At 39.6% G+C, this 24,156-nt stretch overlaps 1 protein-coding gene across 14 annotated transcripts in view; it reads left to right on the top strand.

Moving 5' to 3' along the window:
* The window catches only part of LOC113261161 (dystonin), a 453,463-nt gene that overhangs the window by 67,350 nt on the left and 361,957 nt on the right, over positions 1–24,156 (top strand). Inside the window, exon 1 of one of the 14 annotated variants that reach the window (XM_048219592.2) lies at positions 13,379–13,551. The exons of the other annotated variants lie outside the window; for them this stretch is intronic. Coding sequence (XP_048075549.2) covers positions 13,543–13,551 — 9 coding nt within the window. The 5' untranslated portion in view covers positions 13,379–13,542. Of the gene's footprint in view, positions 1–13,378; positions 13,552–24,156 lie in introns of those variants that run through there. 14 annotated transcript variants of the gene reach the window in all.

The raw sequence follows: 24,156 nt of genomic DNA, 5'->3' as shown, positions 1-24,156 counted from the left end.
CACTGGGCTCTGATGCACAAATTGCACTCTAAAGTAAGTCTCAACTTGAAGTGACCCTTTAGTCCCTCAGTTCAGTTAATCACTGGCCAAGGTCTACTGAGATAGGGGTGTTGGGAAGCTGGGTGTAGCCCAGGGGCGTTCTTTGAAGAAGGGGCAGATGGCAGCCATTAGCAGTCAACACTAGCAGCAGTTGGGAGAGCCCCGGCTGGGTGGAGGGATCCAGTTGGGGCATCCGCAGAAGCCACCACAGACTCCTGGGAGAAATGGCTGATCCAGATCTGGAACAAGAAATATAGAACGAACCTGGCACATCCTGTCAAACCGGAAAGCAAGGAAACATCAAAGATTACTGAGGTCTTGTTAGAAGGACCAGGAGTAAACTTACTGATCAATAAGTATAATGATCACAGTGGATTGACATACAGCAATATATTTAGAATCCATGAATTTGTGATATTAAAAAAAACCCCACAAACCACCTGATTAGTGTGACCTTTGGAGAATGTTAAGTGAACCAAGTCACTTTTCTGAAAAGTGGTAAAGGGAAATGAATTGCATTAACCTTTCTTTGCAATAAGAATTATTCTAGATGGTAATCAAACAGCTGTTGAGGGAAGAAAGCATGATGAAATTCAGATGTCACCATTTTGCCAACCCTAGTGAAGGAATGAACCAGGCCGGTGATCCTCAGTGACTTCTTACCCCACCAGAGAGGCAGCCACACGTTATGTGCCTTATATAACCCTTAAGAAATACTCTTGCACGAAACATTGAACCTACATCAGATCAAACCACTAGTTCTAATTACAGATTTACACAAAACACAGAGGACAGAAAAATATGTTGAACGATTTGCTGAAGATACAGTTAGTGAAATCCAGGCTGTGGGAAATCTTAGGACAAACAGTCCAATTTCTTCAACAAACACATTATAAGAAGCAAAAAGCAGGAGGGGTAATCTATAGATTAAAAGAGATTGAAGAGATCTATTGATTAAATGTAATGTGTAGGCCTTGTTTGGATGAACAGACCAAATGTAAAAGAAGAATTCTTGAGAAAATGGGGGACTAACCAGATATTTGATGATATTAGGAAATTGATGTTAATGCTTGAGACTGGTAATGGTGTTATGATTTTGTTAAAGGTAGTCCATATCTTTTAGAGAGATGTACTAAATTATTTAGTAATGAAATACTATGATCCCTGGGATCCACAAGGAATCCAGTGGAGTGAAGGAGGAAATGTGGTTAGGAATAGAGTCCTAACAACACTGATCAGGACTTGGTAATTGTTGAAGGTGGGCAATGTATAAATGGTAGTTCCTTAAACTTTGTTATCGTATAAGCCTGAAATGTCCCATAACGAAAGGTTTAAGACATTAAAAAAAGTGAAACACATATTTATATGAAATTTATATCACCAATACTTTGCTTCATTAAGTCTCTCTTGTGACTTTTGTTTTTCATAGAGTGAGCCTAAATCTTTGTTAATAACATTTCCAAATTTCAGATATTTACTATTAGAAGGGTTTTAGAAAGACGGAAGGGGGCAATATTCCCAAGGCTATCTTTTGATGCTTTTTATTTCTTTTATCTTTTTTTTTTTTTAAAGATTTTATTTATTTATTCGACAGAGATAGAGACAGCCAGCTAGAGAGGGAACACAAGCAGGGGGAGCGGGAGAGGAAGAAGCAGGCTTATAGCGGAGGAGCCTGATGTGGGGCTCGATCCCATAACGCTGGGATCACGCCCTGAGCCGAAGGCAGACGCTTTAACCGCTGTGCCACCCAGGCGCCCCTATTTCTTTTATCTTTTAACAAAGGACTACTGCTTATTTGTCAGCTTTTTACTGAGAACATTTTATAATAGCATGTTAGTGAATGGTGTAAAAAGTGTGCTATTATTTAAAAATTCAACAAATAATGTAAAACAGGTAAAGAATTACATAGGCATATTCTTCCATTTTAATATCTAAAAACTGATTTTCAGATTGCTATTTTTGTTCTTTATGGATTTATCGATATGAAAATGGAACCATTATTAAAACAAAACTGACCCAAAAGGCAGCATGTCATCACAGTGCTTGACTTTGTCTTGCTGAAACTCAAGTGATACCTACTCTCAAAACTTTTTTCATGGTAAATTCTTCAATTGCAGTATGACTTTATTCCAGCAAATTATACTTATATCTTCTTACAGAGCTCATGAAAGTTTGATGATGGTGGAAATGCAAGCTATTGAACGGCCTAATCGATTTTAGTTAATCTTTAATATTGACATCACATTCCATTATGTGACTCTGTCTTCAGGAGATGGTTTTCCTGAAGGAGTTCTTTGCTTTCATTTTGCCGCTCATACTTCTACTTATCTGTTGCTTAAATAGAGAGGCAAGCGGGTGATTTACACATTTCTAGCTCTGTTTAAAGCTTACTTAAGAAAGCTTGAAACTGTTCGGGTACTTGAGAATTATCTGTGAATTTTACTTTTATATTAGCTCTATTAGAAACAGGTAATGGATAGGGGCGCCTGGGTGACTCAGTTGGTTGAGCATTCTACTCTTGGTTTTGGCTCAGGTCATGATCTCGGGGTTTTGATATCAAGTCCCATGTTGGGCTCCACGCTCAACGGGGAGTCTGCTTGAGATTCTCTCCCTCTCCCTCTCCTCCCCACTCTCTCTTTCTTTCTCTCTCTCTCAGTAAGTAAGTAAATAAATAAATATATCTAAAAAAAAAAAGAAATAGGCATGGATAATTGAGAATGGTTTATAAGTTTAGCTGCTTTGCCAAATGCAAGAAAAAAAAAACCCCACCAAAACTCTTCATTTTTGCAAAAACTGGATAGCTGGGCATGGATCTTTAAGAAGCAATGGGGTCCTTACAGGACATGTGCATTCATGCTATTAATTTTTGTAAATTGCAGCTGAAGAAAAATTATTTTTGAATAGCCAGCATAAGCGTTGAAAATGAGCTCCTTTTTCTTAGCTATCGGGGTAACCACGTCCCTTGAACTGTGATTATAATCAGTTGAGACATATCAATTTTAGCCTTTTCCCCTCCTTCTGCATTCCAAGAAGGTTAAACATTATTTAGTATGATTCTTTGTCCCAAGAGTTCAGAAGGGCAAAAATTACACTTTCAAGCTGCACATAAACCTTAAAGTGGAGTGCCATGAGTTTATTCAGCTTTTTGGAGTTTAGAGATGTTAAAAAGTCACTAGCCAAAATTCTTGGCACCTTGTTCTATCCATTTGTTTGGTATTCTTGTTGTTGTTTTGTTTCGTTTTGTTTTTTGGTCTCCATGAATCAGAAGATTAGACACCCATTTAATAAAGTCTGAACTATAGTCAGACTTGATTTCTTCCACTGATGATAAATTAGAGAAATTTGTGATTTTTACCTGTAAAGAAAAACCAGGGGTGCCTGGGTGGGCTCAGTCGTTAAGCGTCTGCCTTTGGCTCAGGTCATGACCCCAGCGTTCTGGGATCAAGCTCCGCATTGGGCTCCCTGCTCAGCGGGAAGCCTGCTTCTCCCTCTCCCATTCCCCCTGCTTGTGTTCCCTCTCTCGCTGCCAATCTCTCTGTCAAATAAATAAATAAAATCTTAAAAAAAAAATAAAGGAAAACCACTTGGATCAGATATCTGATTGTTGATCTGGTTTTGAGTTGTGTTACTGTCTGTTTTCAGGAGTAAAATACCGAGTATGGTAGGAGAATTTTAGAATTCTGTGGCTCATGGCCTGCTCCTAAAAACTTAGATGGGTTCTTTTGGGATGCCTGTGTGGCTCAGTCGGTTAAGCATCTGCCTTTGGCTCAGGTCATGATCCTAGGGTCCTGGGATTGAGTCCCGCATTGGGCTTCTTGCTCGGTGGGTAACCTGCTTCTCCTTCTGCCTACTGCTCCCCGTGCTTGTGCTCTCTCTCTTTGACAAATAAATAAATAAAATCTTAAAAAAAAAAACAACAACAAACCTTAGATGCTCCCTTTTGTAATATACAAATAAACCTGTGGTTTGAAGTTGGGACCTGGGGTGGGAAGATGAGTAGTAAATTGGATATCAGGCATTGTCTGATACTTCTGGCAGTTACTTAGTGTTTGCTTCATAGTCTGGGTTATTTTCACTGGTTCTTTTTATTTCCCTAGGTATATATAACTTTGAGTAAGAGAGTATTTTATATTACAAGGCACCGTAGAAGTATTTCATTAGTTGATGCTTTAAAATATCTCTAATTGTGGAGCCAGATAAGTTGAAAAATAGAATAGCACTGCTTTCTTAGGAACATACTAAAATTATTTTTCCAAAGTCATTTCTTCATAGTAGTTCTGTCTTGTGTTCTGACTTTAATAATGAGAAGAATTATGTCCCTTGAGAAGAAAGAGACTATGCTTTGTGTTCTAACCCTTAGCCCTAGGGCATTGCGGAATTTCAATAAATTTTTAATAATGAATCTCTGTTCTACTTTTTTTTTTTTTTCCCAAATAGCTGTTGTTTAGCTATCATGGACTAGGAGAAAGTTGTAAGGTGAGAAATCAGACTGAGAAGGAATACAGGAAAGGGAATTCATAGGCTCAATTATTGTAGCAAATTGATAAATTAGATTGTATTTTATAAATCCAAAACAACCTTTTTTGTTACTCTTTTGAAAGTCATCTATTTATCATGGGGACAGAAATTAACTTTTTATATCACATGGTATGAGAGCACCTGGTTTATTAATGGGTTGGGCCCAGTTTAGTTTTGCTTGAGTTAAGACTTAACCTTTCCGCAAATATAATAAACAAGATGATGGAGTGGCTAGGAGGGTGTATTCTGGAACCACACAGCCTACGTGAGAGTAAATTCTGGCTTTAACACATATTACCTCATGTTGCCTTTGGGTCCTGTAAGTCACTGAGCTTCGCTGTGGCTCCGATTCCTCAACTGTAGGATGGGGGTTGTAACTACATTATGTCGTTGTGCAGATTCATCTTTTTAAGGTGCTCAAGACAGCACTTAGCATACAGTGAATGCTTTATCTATTTACTGTTATTACTCATATACAACCTAAGTATGGGACAGGGTTCTAGATGTATTGGCGATATGGAGGTGAATAATATAAGGTCTCTGACTTTAAGGGTATTACCGTCTTGTGGAAAGGGACAGATGGTTACAATGTAGTGTGATAGAGGGTGTTCTAAGAGAGTATTAGGAAGTCACTTATCTCAAAATAGGAAGTTCAGAGAAGGCTTCCTGGAGGAAGTGCTGTGCTGAGCTGAGTATTGAAGGACTGTTGAAGAAATAGGGAAAAGCTTTCTAAGCAGGGGGAGCAGCATGTCTTGAAGGAGTGGTTTGAGAGAGCTCTGTTCCTTCTGGGGAAGTAGAAATAGTTCCCGGTTAAGCTGATGTAGAGCTCGAGGCTGAGAATGGGTAAGGTCACAAAGGGCCCTGTTTGCCATGTTAAAAAATTTGGGCCTTTATCTTTTGGTATTTGGGGCCCCTCAGGACAGGGAGTAAGGGAGGGTTGGGAAGATGATTACAGTTTAGAAAGATTAGTCTAGTGCCAGTGTACTGGTTGGATTGGAAAGTTGAGGGTTAGAGTCAGGAAGACTAACGCTTTGGTCCAAGAAAGAATGATTAGGGCTTGAATTAAGATAGTAATAATGTGGGCGAAAAGAGGAATTAATTTGAGAGCCATAAAAGATTAGAATAAATATAACTTGGTAACAAATAATATGTGGGGTGAGGAAAAAGGAAAATCATATATATATATATATATTATATTCCACAATTAGAGATACATATACTTGGTTTCCAGCTTTAGCAAATGGGTAGATTCTGGAGTTTCATTAAAATGGGAATAAAGCAAGATGAGAGAAATAGGGTGTGATGTAGGGGAGCGGGAAGATATGTTGGATTTTGTATGCATTGTATTTGAGGGCTAAATGGTGAAAGAGAAAGCCATCAGTATGAAACAAACAGAGTATATAATCATAGAGGAAAACCAGGGGAGAACGGTGTCATAGAAGCCAAGAGAAGACTGAATTCCAAGAAAGGAATGGTAAAGATATAAAATATTATGAAGAAGTCAGAAAGGGTGAAGACTGAATTTGTGCTCTAAATTTTAAGCAGCAACAAAGAGGACATAAGTGTTTGGGGGGAAGGACATTTTAGATGTATGATGTTGGGCAGGAAGCAGATTTCAGTGTATTAAAGAGTACCTAGGACTTTTGATTTCAAGGTGGCAAGTAGGTAGCTTTCAATTCCTGATTCTTCTTGCAAAATCACTCCAAAACAACAAGGAAAACAAGAAACTGAAAGACAAAGTGAGTGTGAGTGAGAGACATTTGTAACCTTGAACCACAGTACATGAGATGAAAGTAAATGGAGAAAGGTAAATGACTTAGCCAAGAAGAGAAGATATGTACGGAGAATCTAACCACCTCCCCCTTCCCAGCACCCTAGACGTGGACAGGAATAGGAATCACCTTGTTTTGTTGCAGGCAGAAATGAGGTGAGGATTGCAAGCAGGAATTGTTTGAAAGTCTCCATAAGGAGCATTTTGGCTAGGCACCTTTGTAACTATTCAGTCACCTTCTTCCTCACTCCTACAGGAGATGGAAAGTATAATTTCTGGGCCACCTAGTTGGCTAGAGCATGCAACTCTTGATCTCGGGGTTGTGAGTTCGAGCCTCACATTGGGTGGAGAGATTGCTTAAAAATAAAATCTTAAAAAAGAGTATAATTTCTGAAGAAACTGAATCAGAGAGACTGTGTACTTACAAATAACAGGCATTGAAGAGGGCGGGAGGGAATGAGGTGTGGGGGTGAGTAAATCTGATAAGACCTCTACACCTCAACACACACACCCCACCACCACACCTCCAGCTCCAGAATGCCAGCATCCAGGCTCATACTTCCCAGACAGGTGACTGGAAGACTCTTCTCTGAAGAAATTGAACCAGCCTGAGGAAGACAGATTTTAGCAGGGATCCTATGAAAAAGTCAACTGCTACCTTATCGCTTGGTAATGAATCCCACCAGTTGACACACTTCATCCAGTCATGCTTTGGCAAAGCCCACTAATTGGACAAATCTAAATCATATTCCCAGAGTTTTCAGTAAGCTTTTTAGTATCTCAGTCCTGAATGTGAATGGATGGCTTACCATCACCAGATATTGAAGAAAGCCTCCAACATAAAGGAGAGAAAACAAAAACCCCAGCCTAACAAAGGGTAAAAAGAGGAACTCAGAGGAAATAGTAACAGTAAATAGAGATGAAGAAGATTCTTAATGTCCTCAAAAGGGTAAGAGAAGATGATATATGTATTTAAATATAATTAAAAAATTAAAAACATGGCCCTCCATAAATATAAATTGAGCATATATTAAAAATTTTATTTAACTCATTAATTAGTGGGGGAGCCTGTCAGATAATAAGATCAATTCAAAGGAGAGTCTGAAGGAGACATAAAATTAGTCAAGAATGCAGAAGTGAATTTGCTAATAGAGGCAAAACAGATTAATATCTTCTAGGTGAATAGTATATAATATTGGGGTTGTCATTTTTGCTGGGTGGAAATAAATTGAATCACTGGAAAAAATTCATTTGCGTTGCTATGACAAGAATCATTTGTTTTATTACAAGTTAACTTTACTGTTACAGGTTTATGCATAGCCTGGTCTAGTGGTTTTCAAAGTAAGGGTCCTAGCCCAGCAGCATCAGAATCACCTGGAAGCTTGTTCTTTGTTCTGATTAACTGAATCAGAAATTCTGGAAGCCAAGTCCAGCAGTCTGTATTTTAGCAAGCCCTCCAAGTGCTACTGATATATGTATTATAAAGTGGGACAACCACTGATTTAGTCATTTTCTTCTTCTTTTTTTTTTCAATTTTTTTTATTAAGTAGGATCGATGCCTAACGTGGGGGTTGAACTCATGACCCAGAGATCAAGAGTTACATGCTCTATGAACTGAGCCAGTCAGGCAATCCCTACTTTTTGTTTTGTTTTCTTTCTTTAAAAAATTTTTTTTATTTAGTCAATAGAAACTTAATCAAAGGTGCCCACCCGATAGAATTAGATAATTCCCAGAGGGTTTCAATGGAGTTCCTTCAACTTGACTCCATTAAAAGAACACCTAATATTCTCTTTTGTCCAGTTCTAAGTCTTGGGCAGTTTTTCGTGACACATCCATGAAACAAAAACAATACAGACTTAAAAAACAATAAGGAGCAAAGCATAAAAAAGAACTCTTAGAAATTAAAAATGATAGCATACCTACTTCCCTAAAGTTTATAGTTGATGAAATCTTTCAGAAAGTAGAAGATAGACAATTGGAGAAAAAAGATAAGAACATTATAGAATGGATTCAGGTGGTCCCACATCTCAAAAAAGAAAGAAGAGAAAAATGGTCAAGAGAAAATTGTCAAAAAAATAAAGCAACAACAAATGGTCTCAGAACTGAAGGATGTGAATCTTTAGATTGAAAAGACCTACTGAGTGGGGGCGCCTGGCTGGCTCAGTCAGAAGACTGTGCAATCTCAGGGCTGTGAGTTTGAGCCCCAGGTTGTGTGTAGAGATTACTTAAATAAGTAAATAAATTAACTTAAAAAAAATGAAAAGACCTACGGAGTGCCTAACACAATGAATGAATGAAAGTTGTATGCTAAGACACATTAGTGTATGATTGCAGGACACTAGGGATAATAAGATGAATAAGATGATCCTGGAAGCTGAGAGAGAGAGAGAGAGAGAGGGAGGGAGGGAGGGAGGGGTAGAGCGGGAGGGGATGGGGGAAGGAGAAAGGAGAGAACAGTGGAGGGAAGGAGGGTAGAAGGGAAAACATCAACTTACAGAATGACTTAAAATGGGTATATTAATTGTACGTGAACTATTCCTTAGCAGAGCTGATTTAGAATAAGACAAAGAATGAGAAAATAGAGGGGTGCCTGTGTGGCTCAGTGGGCTGAGCATCTGACTCTTGATCTCAGCTCAGGTCTTGATCTCGGATTGTGAGTTCAAGCCCTGCACTGGGTTCTACACTGGGTGGGGAGACTAAAAAAAAAAAAAAAAAAATGAGAAAATAGAGTGTCATTTTAGAAAAATATTAGAAGCTTTATTTATTATTATTTTTTAAAGATTTTATTTATTTATTTAACACAGATAGAGACAGCCAGCGAGAGAGGGAACACAAGCAGGGGGAGTGGGAGAGGAAGAAGCAGGCTCCCAGCAGAGGAGCCTGATGTGGGGCTCGATCCCATAACGCCGGGATCACTCCCTGAGCCGAAGGCAGACGCTTAACCGCTGTGCCACCAGGCGCCCCAGAAGCTTTAAGACAAAGGAGAATTGCTCTTGAAATTCTGAGAGAAGTTGACTTCCTATCCAGAATGTTAAGCCCAAGCTGTCAATGAAGTGTGAGGATAATGACATTATCACACTTGCAGGGATTTACAAAATTTCCATCAAGTGAGACTTTTCTTACTTGACTGATAGGAGATGTGTTCTTTCAAACGGTGCAATGAAACCAAAAAGAAAAAGGCGTGAGATCCAAGAAACTGAGGATTAACACAGGAAAGAGGTGAAGAGAATCTGGACGCTGATACACAGGACGGTCCCGAACTCTTATCTGTGTGGCAGAGCTAGCTGACAGCGGCAGAGACGGGAGGCTGGGAGGGCTCGTGAAGAGATTTCTACTGGAATAACGAAGGGACACATTTGGCCATACAGACAATTTACATTGAGAGGAGTAGTCAGAGCGGCAGGTGAACCTCGTTTTCCTGGGATGGGTGTTGAGGATGGCAGCCCACGTGGAGACCTGACCCAGCGTCCGAAGCCAGCGCAGCTCCAGAGGAGAACTGCTGATTTAGGGCGCTGCCTGCTCTCCTCCATCAGCACAGCCACTGCTTTTCTGGATGGCTGAGGAATTGGGTTCATCGGGTCCAAGCGAGTCCCTTTTGGGTACCATCCTCCGGTGCAGGTGGGGCAGGTCTGCTCTTGCATCCTTACCAGTCCACAGTAGTTCTCCTGAGCCTCCTGGGGTCAGGTTGGGCCTGATCCTTCCCTCCCCAGCCGGCCTTTGGATGCCAGCTCCATGGAGCTGGGGCCTTCGAACGAATCTTTCAAACAAACCAGAAACTGTGGAGCTTAAAATGAAGAAAAAACAAAGAATTGAGGCAATTATTAACTGGAAGTTTGAATAAGCAAGGAAATTTAATCCTGATATGTACTTGATTAAACAGGGAATAATACTGACATAGACTTAATCATGAAATCACTGAATGTGGATTTAAGCAAAATTTGTGTAAGAAAGGTAAAATCTTTGTCTACCATAATAGGAACTCAATAGATAACATCTAAAATTAATGAATCTAGAGATACACTATGTGCATATTACGTAGAACCGTGAAGGTAAACGCGGTAAGAACCAAGGAGTTGAAAGTGGTTGCATCTGGGAGGAGAGGGAAGAGAGCCCGAGACCACCATTTTTGTGTACAATCTGTTTACCGATTAGGATGCAAAGAGAAATCAAACTTACTCCTTCTTACCAATCTCCATTTAAATCACTCTCTGCTTCTAAGGAAAAATACAAGACAGGTTTCACAACTTTTCTGCAAAAATGGGAAGTTCCTGGGTTTCTTTCAACCATTAAAGATTTAAGCACAGTCTAGTAATAGCATAATGCCAGGCTGGTCTTTCTATGATTACAACTCCATATTCGAAGTTAATATTCCTCTTTTCCCTCAGCCTGAGCCAGAGTTAGGGGAAGTGGCAAAGGACATGGTTGGCTTCTATTTCCCTTCTTTGTTTTCTACCATATTGTCCAGTTGTTGCTTCTGACTGCTCTAGGTTGGTGCAAGGAGGAGAGGGGATTACGGGATTAAGGGACTAGCTTTGCACAGCCCATGTAGTTAAGATCTGGCACCCATGCCCTCTGCGTGTTTTGCATTTTCCTTCATGTGGAAAAAAAATCTTTCCTTTGTTTTTGTATTCTGCCTTGGCCCCCTGAGCTTCTGATGATTCACCCCCTCTATTTGGTCCCTTCTTCCGTCCACAAAGCCCTTTTGGATAGGATCCCCTTGTATAGGGTCAAAGTTTGCTCCCTCTCTCTTGGGACCCATGGTAGGTCCCCAAAGAGCTTGTGTCTTTGTCTGTTGGGGTGGGCAGCTCAATCCCAGGGAGCTCTTTTACTCCAGCCACCATCTTCACCTTTAGATTCTTTTGGTGAGCGTCATAGTCTAGTCATATGTGTTCTCACCTCAGGGAGACATGCTTAACCCTTTAGGAGCTCTCCTTGTACTCTCTTGTTATAAGGTACAGGGCAAGCACACTGACCTCTCTTCTAGGAGGGAAATGTACAAGGCATCAGTAGCTTCCTCCAAAGTAATCGCTCTTGGTTTCTGGCCTTGTCCGCCTCTCTTGAGAAGATGATGGACTCTTGTTGCTCTAATCATTATTACAGTGGCTTAACATGGTTTTCATAGATGCTCTAGCACAATACTTTCCACACATTTGTGGGAAGGTGTTTTTTTTTTTTTTTTTTTTTTTAATTTGTGATCCATTGAAGTTCTACTTATGGTCCCTTAATGCATGACTTATCTCTTCAGCTCATGTCACGGGTGACTTACCACACGAGCTCAGCAGTGTCTGAAATGGTCTGTTCAACAAGGCAAGTCTACTGACTATTTGCATTTCCAGAGCAATGTCAAATTATTCAAGAAGTTGCTAAATACTCTGGTTTTCCATATTTACCTTGTAGCAAACTAGTAAAACAGCTCTCGGACTGGCATCATTCCATGGGCATATTTTTAGTTGTGCTCTTCTAGCATTTTCCTTTAGGATTCCTTCAGAATTGAGAGATGGTGGGACTTATATATCATTTCTGGCCTTTGGGGCATCAGCTAAAACAGACCAAAAAAGTTACAGTTTAATATCCTATTATAGTTATAATATATCTTTATTAATTCCACTAAATATATTTATTACATGTCTGCTCTGGCACAGATCCTATAAAAATAGAGTGTATTCTAAAAAAGGGAGAGACATAGTAAATAAATAACTAAATATATACTATGTTAGGAAATGATGAATGGTATGAAAAAATGCTTGAGGTAAGGGGGAAAGAAAGGTGGGGGTGGGATGGTGGGCTGCAGTCTTATATTGCATACTTAAAGAATATTTTTTGATAAAGTAACATTTCATCAGAGATCTCTATCAGCAATAGAACCATGTATCTGCATAAATGGTTTTTAGGACAAATGCTTTTAAGCATTTTTAGCTTCTTAGCTTATGATCCTGTCTTACTTTGATAAAAAATAAAAGTAAATTTAAAAATGAATAGGGAAAAATGAATGGGAGATGAGGACATGGAGAGAGCATTTGTAGATTACCTAAGAAGGGAATGAGGAAGTTAAACAGTAAGCTAGGGAGGATGTAGGCTTCTTTTTTCTTTTTTCTTTTCTTTTCTTCTCTTCTCTTCTCTTCTCTTTGTTTGTTTTTTTTTTTTTTTTAGAGGGTTGGGAGGGGCAGAGGGAGAGGGAAGGAGAGAATCCTAAGCACACTCCGTGCCCAGTGTGGAGCCCCACATGGGTCTCAATCTCATGACCCATGAGATCATGACCTGAGCCGAAATCAAGAGTCAGATGCTCAACCGACTGAGCCACCCAGCTGTACTCAGAAATGTCTTTCTTAAGATGGGAGACATTTGAGATGTTTTGGTGAAAAGAAAGGGAGGCCTTCGCTGGGCCTGTACAGAATGAAGGTGGGGGTAAGAGCACAAATAGATACATTTTGGGGTAAGAGCAGAAATTGATGGAGTTTGTTAAATAGGAACAGTGCTGTGGGCCCCATTGATATTTGATATTTTTACATTTTTGGGGGAATCAGACTGACTGGTTGAATGATGTTTTCAAAGCAGGTTTCAGCCATTTAGGCTCAGGAGTTAAGGTGAATATTTTGGCTGATTCACGATGGAGAATGGAACTGACAGCTCTAGAGAAGGTGGCTGGGATATTGATATCAAGAGAATGCTTGAAATGACACAGCATGAGACCAGCTGAGGAAGAAGAGGAAATCACAAGGGCAGGAATGCATCTAATGATGAATAAAGAGGGTTGGAGGTCTGATTAACTTGAAAAGGGGTGAGAGAATTAGCCAGAAATTTGAGGTCACCTTGCTGGATTAGAATGAGCAGTTTAAGAGTTGGTTCAGTTCCAGGGGGTGGTGTCATCCAGAACAGGGCCATGGGTCAAAGGAGGAAAGAAGGTGACGATTATTTGAGTTCAGAAGGTTAGGAACTTTTATGATTGAGGTGTTAGATGGCTCATCCAAATGGTGTGGAAATCTTCCCGGGTGATGACAACACTCAGTGTAGACAAGATGCAGTGAGTCAGATGCCAAAGTCCTCAGTGAATGAGGGGGTATGGCCAAAGGTCAGACAATTCAGAAAGGAGATCTGCGTGGTATTGGATGATGGCTTGGATGTAAGAGAGGGGCAGGCTTTTGATGGGACACACAGGAGAAGGAGCAGCCTCTGGTGGAGGAATGCAGGGGTGCGGAGAGCAGGCACTTAATAAATGATTAAGGTAAGGCAAGTGGTGGAGTTGGCACTTTCTGTGAGAAGGTAGAGCTTGTTGACTGTGAAATGGAAGTCCCAAAGGGCACCTAGAAAAAGTTGGCAGGGAGAGCAGTGGTGGAGGAGGTATAGATAGCAGGATGATAGTCTTTGAGAGGAGAGTTGCCCATGGGGCTTGAATTTGGAGCAGTAGCCGAGGATGGTAGGGGTGGGTGAGTTCACCTGTGCAGAGATCTCAGCAGCTTTAGGCACGGACCTCGGAGGAGCCAGAGGCAGCCTTCTGCATCCACACCAGTAGTCTGCAGCCTTAGGTGCAGACCAGAAGGCCAGGTGGTATGTCCCTTGGACTCCAGTTTGTTCGTAGGGTGTGAGCTCCTCAAAGGCTTTTGGAATGACAAACCTAAATATGTTATGGATTCTAAAATAAAAGTTTGGAGCTTGAACTTAAGCAATCTTTAATTAAATGACTACAGAAGGTATCATTATTTCAACTGGGTAGTTGTAATTAAACTTTTATATAATTATACATAAATGAAACTTAAAATCAATTCAAAAAGTTGTTTTAACAAAATTTATTGATTTAAAGCTCTTTCAAACATTTAAGGAAAAAATATGTAAAATGTATCTGATCAGAAGTCTGGTTAGCTATGGGCAAAACCTCTAAAGTGGGCCTAGGACTCTGTGAACATCTCAAAACATCTCTGGCTTAGGTTCCAAATATAAGCTGAGTGAGGAGTTGTGCAGAAGGGTTAGTAAAGATGATGAGGCCATTTGTATGACCTTCTTCAGGTGGTTAGGAGGGGGTCCACTGTTCCGAGGAATCCTCTCTCTCGAGGGTGTTAGCTATGAAATCTGCCTTTGGTGATTTGGAGGCCTAATTTTATTATTTCTTCGAGATCTTTTAAACATCATGTGATTTTTAGTGGGGGCTGAGAGGGATTAGAAAGGACAGGTATTCTTTAGGCTCAGGTAGGAAATGATCCAGAGCTGGGAGTCTTAAGACCTCGATTTAAACCAGAACAATCACTTCATCTCTTTGAGCTATAGTTTTCTTTGATGTAGAATGAGAATAATACCAATCTATATCTCATAGGATTGTTGCAGGATTAAATGAAATAATATATATATATATATATATATATATATATATATATATATATATTTTGAAGATTTTTATTTATTCAACAGAGATAGAGACAGCCAGCGAGAGAGGGAACACAAGCAGAGGGAGTGGGAGAGGAAGAAGCAGGCTCATAGTGGAAGAGCCTGATGTGGGGCTCGATCCCAGAATGCCGGGATCACGCCCTGAGCCGAAGGCAGACGCTCAACCGCTGTGCCACCCAGGCGCCCCTAAATGAAATAATATTTTGACAAGGTTTTAGGAGCTATAAAATGTCCCATAAATGTAGTTATGATTGACTGGGGTTTGGGTGATAAAGAGGGATGAAAAGAAAAGTAGATGATTGATACCTGACACTCATCATTAGTGGCATGCCTGGCCTGGTTGGTGGGTCGATCTATCTATCTATCTATCTATCTATCTATCTATCTATCTATCTATCTATCTACGTACCTACCAAGCACCCACAACCTACCATTCAAAACAAAAGCTAGGATTGGCTAGGATTTCATCTCTGTCTAACCATATGGTCTCTCCAGCCACCTGACTCTTAATACTCAAGGTAACCATCATTCTGAACATTTATATCATTCTCTAGTTTACCTTTTCACAGAGTTTATTGCATCTCTATGTATTCTTAAAGAGTTCATATTTAAAATTTTTTAGTTGTTTTTTTTCTTAATAAAAAAGATTATCATACTTTATGTAATTATTTGGAATTCACTTTCAGTTAATATTGCATTGCTAATATTCAGCCATGCTGTTGCATGCCACTGTAGCGTATTCATTCGACTTTTGTGCGACTGTACCACTTTGTTCATTCATTCATGCTCTTGTAGATGGGCATTTGTTTCCAGGCCTTTCCTCATTTCAGCGCTACTCCATGTTTTCTTGCATATGCCATTTGCACTGCATGTGTAAGTTTTTCTTCGATATGTGCTTAGCAGAATTACTACATCATAGGGTATACATGAAAATTAAACTGTAGAAAATAATGCCAAACTGTTTTTCAAAGTACTTGTACCACTTATATTTCCATCTGCCGTGGATAGACAAGCGTGTGGAGCCATGTTTTTTTCTGCACGTAGTCCTTAGACTTTAAACATTTTTGCCAATTGAATTCATGTAACATGTCTCATAGTGGGTTTGGTTTGCTTTACTCTGATCACTAATGATGCCAAACATCTTTTCATATATTTATTAGCCATATGTGTTTCCTCTCCTGCAAAATGTCCATTTCATTTGCCTCTTTCCTTAGTTGTTGTTTGGTTGCTGGTGCTTCTCTTATTGATTTGTGGGAGTTCTTTATATATTTCTGTTCCCCAGATTTTAATTTATTATATTTTTCAATGCTTTGTTATTTTTGATGATCTTTTATACCTAACTCCTATTTTATAGATATACATTTGTTTTATATTTAGTATCTTGATAGTATACCTGAAGTTTTTGTCTATGGGTTTGTGTCTGTGTGTTGTTTTGGTAGTCCTACCAGTGGGGCCTTGTCTCATTATGTTTTGTGAGTTTTTAAAAACTTGAGGTATAATTGATAATCAACATTATATTAATTTTAGTTGTACAACATAATGAGTCAGTATTTGTGTATATTGCAAAATGATCACCACAATAAGTCTATTTAACATCCATCACCTATTATACAGTTACATAATTTTTTTGTATGGTGAGAACTTTTAAGGTTTTTTCTTAGCAACTTTCAAATATGCAATACAGTATTATGTCAAATAGTTGCCATGGTGTATATTACATCACCATTGATTTACTAAACTGGAAGTTTGTACCTTTGACTCTGTTCACCCATTTCACCAGCCCCCCCCCCATCCCTGTTTTGCAACTTTTTATCATGAGCTTTCCTTAGCTAGACTTTTATGGAAGTTTTTGAGGCATGGATTGAAGGTATGTTTCTCCAGAGAGGATCTTCTTTTATTTTTGCCAGGCTTTATTAACTGTAGGAAATCTAAAAATAAATTTTCAGAGTTTTTCATACTGCATAGGTAGTATAATTGGCCACAAAACACACATGAGAATCAGCTTGTGCTTATGAAAATGTTTTTCCTTCTAGGTCCAGCCTCAGGCCTCAGAGAGTCAGGTGTCCTTGGTCTCTCAGGGTCTTTTGTTTTATTTTGTTTTTCTAATTCATACTTTCTCTGGCTTTATTTTTTGAATGTTTCAATCAGGCATCCTGTCCTCGTCTTTGTCTTCTGTCCTTGCCCAGGTGCTAGGCCATCAAAGTGAACCATTAGGTCTCAGGGATCAGCGTATCACCTCTGTATTTGTGTTTTGCTTCTTCATCTGTCTGGTTTCCGAGGACTTCCTTAACTCTCTTGCAACCTCACTGATGCATTAAAAAGATATGTTGTTATTTTATCCAGTATTTTTATGTATTGTATATGAGGAAGGAATGTTAGGATGTCAAGTTTGCAATATATCTGAGAAAACTTGTCTTATTTTTGTGACTAAAGAGGTTCCCCCAACTGGGTTCTCTCAGGTCAGAGCTATGTGTACCCCAAAGTTCTAGCTTCCATCCCTAGAGCCGTCAAAAGTTAAAAAATCTGACCGTTAAACTCTCCCCCACTCATGCTAGGGGGTCAAGACATGACTTTTAACATTTCTAGTATAATTTCATTTCTACGTAGGGCTGTGCAGTACACGGAGCCAACTGCTTCTCATCTCTTAGGCATAAAGCCGATGACACAGCACCTTCATTTCCCGCAGGCAGTAGAATTCATGCTCACGTAGGGTATTGAGAAATACTCTAGTGACTCACTTATTTTCAAGTGTCAAATTTCAGTACATATTAAGCCAAATCAACTTTTTAACTGTATAATGTTTTGTTATAATTGAACATAAAATATCAAATAGAGAAAATACTGATGTAATTTTTTATGACAAACAAATTCAGGTAAATTATGCAATAGCAATTGTGGTTGTCAAGTTATTTTATTTTTTAATTTTGTTTATTGTTCTTGGTAACTAACAACTTTCCAAGAAAATGTTATAATCCAAAATACACCTTTTAGAGGGAAGGATGAGTTATGGGATTAAGACAGGATATTTTTTTGTTTTCTTTCTTAAATGTGACACTCAGTATATGCTATATCTAATCCATTAGATTTTAAACTTAGTTCAGGATGAATTTATTATATAAACAGGTTCTGTATAACGTTGAAGGCAAAACATTAAAGATACTGGAATTTGGGCATTAAAAAGACTTCAGAGTTGATGGACTCATGGACATTTAGAAATCTCAACTCATCCAACCTGGGTTATCACTTTGAGGAAGCAAGACCCAGAAAAATGATCCAAGATGCCCTACATCATATGTCCTGAAACCTTCAGAGTCACATCAGGAAAAAGGACCTCCTAGTTGAATACTTTCTTCTATGCTGTATTGTTTCCCTGTTCATATGCCATGTTTAGCTAAGCTTTTCAAGTTTTTTATTTCTGTAAATTTAAAAAAAGTATGTATTTTGTAAAATGAACCGACTCCGTCCCCATATTTAAAATTAATTTAGAAAACTGTGATATTTTACATTAAAAAATTAACAATCTTTGGGATTTATGGGAGTATTAAGCAAGCAATACAGATTTCTTAGGCTTATTTCTAGAGTACATGTAATCACCATGACTCCAGGCAAACTTGTCTGTTTATTAGAGCAAAAGAATCAGGAAGTCTGAGATACAGACATTTCAAGATACTAGGGAAGTGAAAAATAGCTTCTTCTGAAACAAGAACGCTGCTTTTTATAAACAAATGACTACCATTGTTTCCTGTTTTTAAATCCTATTAAAAACTGTTTGGAGACATCATCAGCTCTGTAGTTCCAGAGATAACCATAAATAAGTGAAACTGTACAAGAAAAGAAGTCATAAAGACACAAATATTTTATGACGACAGCGTTTTTATTGTTGCTAATTAATGACAGTGACGGTGGCTAGCATTTCCTAAGCACTTCCTGTGAGCCAGGCACTGTGCTAGGCAATGGGCAATAGCTCACTTAATCCTAACAACCCTAGGAAGTAGGTTTTCTTTATACATCAGAGAACCAAAGTTTAGAAAGGTTAAGTAGCTCGTCTACAGTTACATAGCTAATGAGTGGTAAAGCTGGGCCAGGAGGCACATTGCTCTGTCAGACTCCAGACCTCAGTTCTTCATTTTCCCTCCTATAAGGATGCGTATTTTACAAGCCTATCACAGGGAAAGGAACACTGAAGAGTGAATCTCCAATGGCAGGATTGCAGACATCATGGCACCACTTGTTGGTAGATCTTCTGACTCCCATCAGATCACATGAAAGATTATGTTCTCCTTGGAGAATCAGGAAGGCAGGTGAGACGATAAGGTCATCATCTGTCTGTATGACTCAGCAGAGTGGTGAGATGAGCCTGTACTCTGAACTAGGGAAACAGAAGAGGGGATTGTTGCATTTAAATTAAAAGCATGTACTCCAGGCAGTATTTCTCTTGAGTAGTGTTCTGAATTAGGGCCAGGCTGTGTTTCAGTTAGTACAGAGACTCATTTGGCTCCTTGCATTTTTGTCCTGTGACAGAACTGGCTCTAGGAAAAATTGTGAGGTAGGCACAACTTAACTTGCTTTACCACTAAAAGCTCCAATGTTCCCTCTTCTGTTTATCAAAATATTTCTTCAGGATGTAGCCTGATGACCTTATTCACGCTAAAGTATAAATGATATCACTTACTGTTTTCTATCTATGAGAAGCTTGATTAGAAGTAAAAAGGTTTAAACCCAAAGAATGAATCATTATTACCAGAATTTTAGGCATCAGTGTGCAGATGATATGAAGGGAGGTGAAATTTTTTTCAGGGTGATGTCACCAAGATGGTGACCTAGGCCATTCCTGACTTTGCTCCCATCACAAGAAGAACGATTAACATATATTCTAGAACAAGACACCTCTGAGAGAATCCTAAAACATAGGGGTGATGTTGAAGTCCCCACTACACCTCAGAGACCAAGACAGACACATTAGAAGAGGGACTTGTTGACCTCCCCCAGATCAGTTAAGTACTACATGGAGAGGTCTGCCTGAGCCTCTGGTCTCTTCAGTGGGAAAAGAGAACCCAGGGGGGACAACCAGCCTCTCTTAGCACTGTGGGTCATTTCGTAGGGATGCCTACTCTAATCTCTCACCATGGGGACTACAGGGAAATCTGCCACCACTGGGAATCTGACTGATGGAGAAGGAGGAAGGGCTTGCGCCAATCAGCACAGAGATCTTAGCAGACCAATTTAATACGTGTAGTGCCCAAGTAATCAGCAGTTTTGCTCATCTGCAGAGCCATGCAGGACGTGCATTCTGACCAGGGAACTTGGCAAAATGCAGAGCTGCCTGATTGAGATCCTCAAACAAGGAATTTTGCTAGCCCTAGAGCACAGTTTGCACATGGCCAGGCAAGGTTCTGAGCCACCCCATCCACTGTGGAGAGTGCCTTCCAGCTCCATCTGACCAGAAGGGCTGGCAACAATTCCTGGAAACTGTGTAGCCTAGTGGTACTCAAGCCAAGAGGTGGGCAAACAGAGCCAGATCGTCCCCAGAGCAAAGCCAGTACTGGTTGTGGAGCCTTCTTGTGGTACTGTATGGGTAGGGGGATTGATTCATAGACAAGAATTAGGGTAGCTCTCAGCCCCTCCCAACTGAAGAGCTTATTTGGGAAATTGAGAGTAGCTGGGAGCAGCCCTGTCCCCTCCTGTCCAGGCAAGGGAGCTGAGACATGGCCTCAGATCTGAGACATGGCCTCAGATCTGCCTGATTCAGATTCTCAAATGAGAAGTTTTGTTGGCCCTAGAGCCCAGTTTGTATACATATAGACAAGGTGCTGAGTCACAGCTTTACCCACTTAGAGAGTATCTTTCTGCTTCATCTGAATAAAAGGGCTGGAGACTGCTCCTGGAAACTCTGGCCCAGTGGCACCTGAGCTGAGAGAAAGGCATACAGAGCCAATAGCCTGCAGAGCAAAGCCAGTGACCTTGTTTAGCTAGGGAACTTGGGGGTGCAGGTCAGCTTGAGTTAAGATAACAAAGAGCTTTACTAGTTTCGCAGCAGCTTCGCCTGCAGTGCCTGGGCAGGGAATCTAATTCATAGTCCCATTCAATGCCCAATACAGCCTTCAGCCTGTGGGACCAGGGAACCTGACCAGAGCACTTGAGAAGCTGTGAAGTCCATTCAACAGTCCCATATATGGTGACAGAGAGCACAGCCCATGGCTTTCCTTGTCTGCAGAGTGAAACCAGTGGCCTCACTGACCACAGAATTCAGTGCCCACCCAGGCCTGATTCAGGCCCCCAAACAAGTGGCACAGGCCCTGGGGTTCTGTCCTGCTGCCCTGCTAGGGCAAGGCAGTCAATTCATAGTCTCATCTATTACTGAATGTCTCCAGTTCTGATGATCTAGCAAGCCTCACCAGAGAATTCAGGCAACTGTGCAGCCCATCCTACAGCCTCACTTGGGTAGGGAACGAAGCCAGCAGTCCTATCCGACTGTTCTCATCCAGTAGCACACTCTCCCGTTCCCATCCTCAGAGCTTGAACAGTTGCCTTGCCCCAAAATAGAACATAATAGTAGGTCTCTTTTGTCCAAAGACATTACCAGCAGACACACCCAGAAACCCAAACTGAGCTGACTGGTGAAGAACCGTCTCTCCCAAAGCAGATTTATAGAGTCTGAAAGAAGAGCTCCATTATTCAAATCTGCAGATACCAATGTAAGGGATGGAGGATCATGAAAACTCAGGTAAATATGACACCACCAATAGAAACTAATAAAGCTCCAATAACTGACCCTAAGAAATGGAGATTTATGGGGCACCTGGCTGGCTCAGTCAGTAGAGCATGTGACTCTTGATCCCAGGGTTCTGAGTTCAAGCCCCATGTTGGACATAGATCTTACCTAACAAGTAAATAAATAAAAATGTGAAAAAAAAAAAAGGAGATTTATGAACTGGCAGACAAAGAATTCAGAATAATCCTCTTAAGGAAGTTTAGTGAGGTGCAAGAGAACACAGATAGATAACTACATGAAATAAGGAAAACAATGTGCCAACAAAATAAGGATATGGAAATTGCCATCAAAAATAATCAGAAATCTTAAAGCTGAAAAATAAAAAAACTGAACAGAAGAATTCAGTAGAGTTTCAAAAGTAGACATAAACTATGCAGAAAAAAGAATTAGTGACTTGAAGGGAACACTGGAAATTACCCAGTCAGAGGAGCAAAAGAAAAAAGTGAAGAAAGCCTACCAGAACACAGGACACAGTGAAAAGAAACAATATTTGCATTTTGGGGATTCCAGAAGAAGAGAAAGGGAAAGGGACAGAAAATATATTTAAAGCAATAATGGCTGAAATCTTCCCAAACCTGGGGAGAGCAATGGATGTCCAGATCTATGAGGCCCAAAGCACCCCAAATAGATTGAACCTGAATAGGGCTGCACTGAGACACATTATAATTATATTGTCAAAAGTCAAAGATAAGAAAGAATTTAATGAGCAGCAAGAGAAAAGAGAGAAATTGTATATAAAGGAAGCCCCATAAGAAAATCGGTGGATTTCTCAACAGAAACGTTTTAGGCCATGAAAGAATGGGATGTGACATATTCAAAATATTGAAAGAAAATAACTGCCAACCAAGAATTCTATACCTGGTGAAGCTGTCCTTCAGAAGCAAAGAGCAGATAAAGACTTTCCTAAATATACAAAAGCTGAAGACATTCATGGCTGCTAGAACTGCCTTACAAGAAATGGTAAAGGGAGCCCTTTGAGTGGAAGTAAAAGAACACTGATTAACATAAAAACACTAACAAGTAGTGTAAATCTCACTATAATGGTAAATATATAGTCATAGATTCTGCAATATGGTAATGGTGCATAAATTTAGAGCTCTAGCTTAAAAGTAAGAAAAATGAAAATAGCACAAGTATCTATAAATACAATAATTTGTTATTAGTTACATGATGTAAAAAAAGACAGGTCAATTGTAAAAGCAGTAACTTAAAATGTGAGGGAGAATAGAACTAAAAGTGTTCAGTATATGAATTCTACTGAGGTTAAGTTGTTATCGGTTTAAAATAGGGTGTTACAAATTCAAGATATTTTATTTAAGCCTTATAGTAACTATAAGGGAAAATTTTATAGCAATTATACAAAAGAATATGATAAAGTCAAAGCATACTGATATTAAAGACATCAAACACAAAGCAGAATAAGAAACAAGGAACCATGGATCTGTAAAACAACCAGAAAACGATTAATAAAATGGCAATAATAAGTCCTTACCTATCAGTAATTACCTTAAATGTAAATGGATTAAGTTCTTTAATCAAAAGACATAGAGTGGCTGAATGGATAAATAAAACAAGATCCAATAATAAGCTGCCCATAAGGAATCACTTTAGCTCTAAAGACACACATAGACAAAGAGTGAAGATATGGAAAAAGTCATTTCAAGCAAATGGTAACCAAAACAAAAAGCAGGGTAGCTATGCTTATATCAGACAAAATACACTTTAAACTAAATATGGTAAAAAGAGACAAGGTCATTCAATAATGATAAAGGGGTCAATACATCAAGAAGATATAATAATTGTAAATATTTATGTGCCCAACATCAAAGCACCTAAATATATAAAGCAAAAACCAAAGGAGATAAAAGGAGAAATAAACAGTCCTACAGTAATAGTTGGGGACTTTAATACCCCACCCTCAACAATGGATAGGTCATCCAGTCAGAGAACCAATAAAGAAATAGCAGATTTGAACAATAGTACAGACCAAATGGACCCAAAAGACATATACAGAACATTTTATGCAACACACAGAATACCCATTCATCTGAATCACACATGGAACATTTTCTAGGCTAGACCGTATGTTAGGCTGCAAAACAAGTCTTAACAAATTTGAGAAGACTAAAATCATACTAAACATCTTGTCTGACCTAAATAGCACGAAATCTATAGATTTGAATAACAGGAAGTCAGTAACAAGAGGAAAACCGGAAAACTCACAAACACATGGAAATTTAACAACACTCTTCTGAACAATCAATGATCAAAGAAGAAATTAAAGGGGAATTAAAAAGTTTCTTGAAGACTGAGCACATGTGCTCACCACCTCATCTTTCCATCCTGGAACCCTCAGAACATTGACCACATGTTCAGTGATAAGGGCAATGACAGCAAAGGTAACAGAATCAGTGTGCTACAGCCCTTGTTCTCTGAACACAGGGCAGGTGCCTTAGAAATCAACACTAAAAAGACAGTTGAATGCCCTCAGATGATGGAGACTGGAGGGTGCACCCTAACGGACTCACGGGTTAGAGAGACAGTCCAATGCAGTTTGTGAAATATTTAGACCTGAACAGCCACGTGCCCACCCATGGGCAGCAGTGAGAGCGCTGCTGGGAGGCCAGCGGCAGATGTGGCAGACATACAGGGGCAATGCTGCTGCTGCAGGGCTGCTGC

This window comes from Ursus arctos, unplaced genomic scaffold, assembly GCF_023065955.2.
Source record: "Ursus arctos isolate Adak ecotype North America unplaced genomic scaffold, UrsArc2.0 scaffold_29, whole genome shotgun sequence".
Classification (NCBI taxonomy): Eukaryota; Metazoa; Chordata; class Mammalia; order Carnivora; family Ursidae; genus Ursus; species Ursus arctos.
This window is presented reverse-complemented; position numbering and strand designations above follow the sequence as displayed.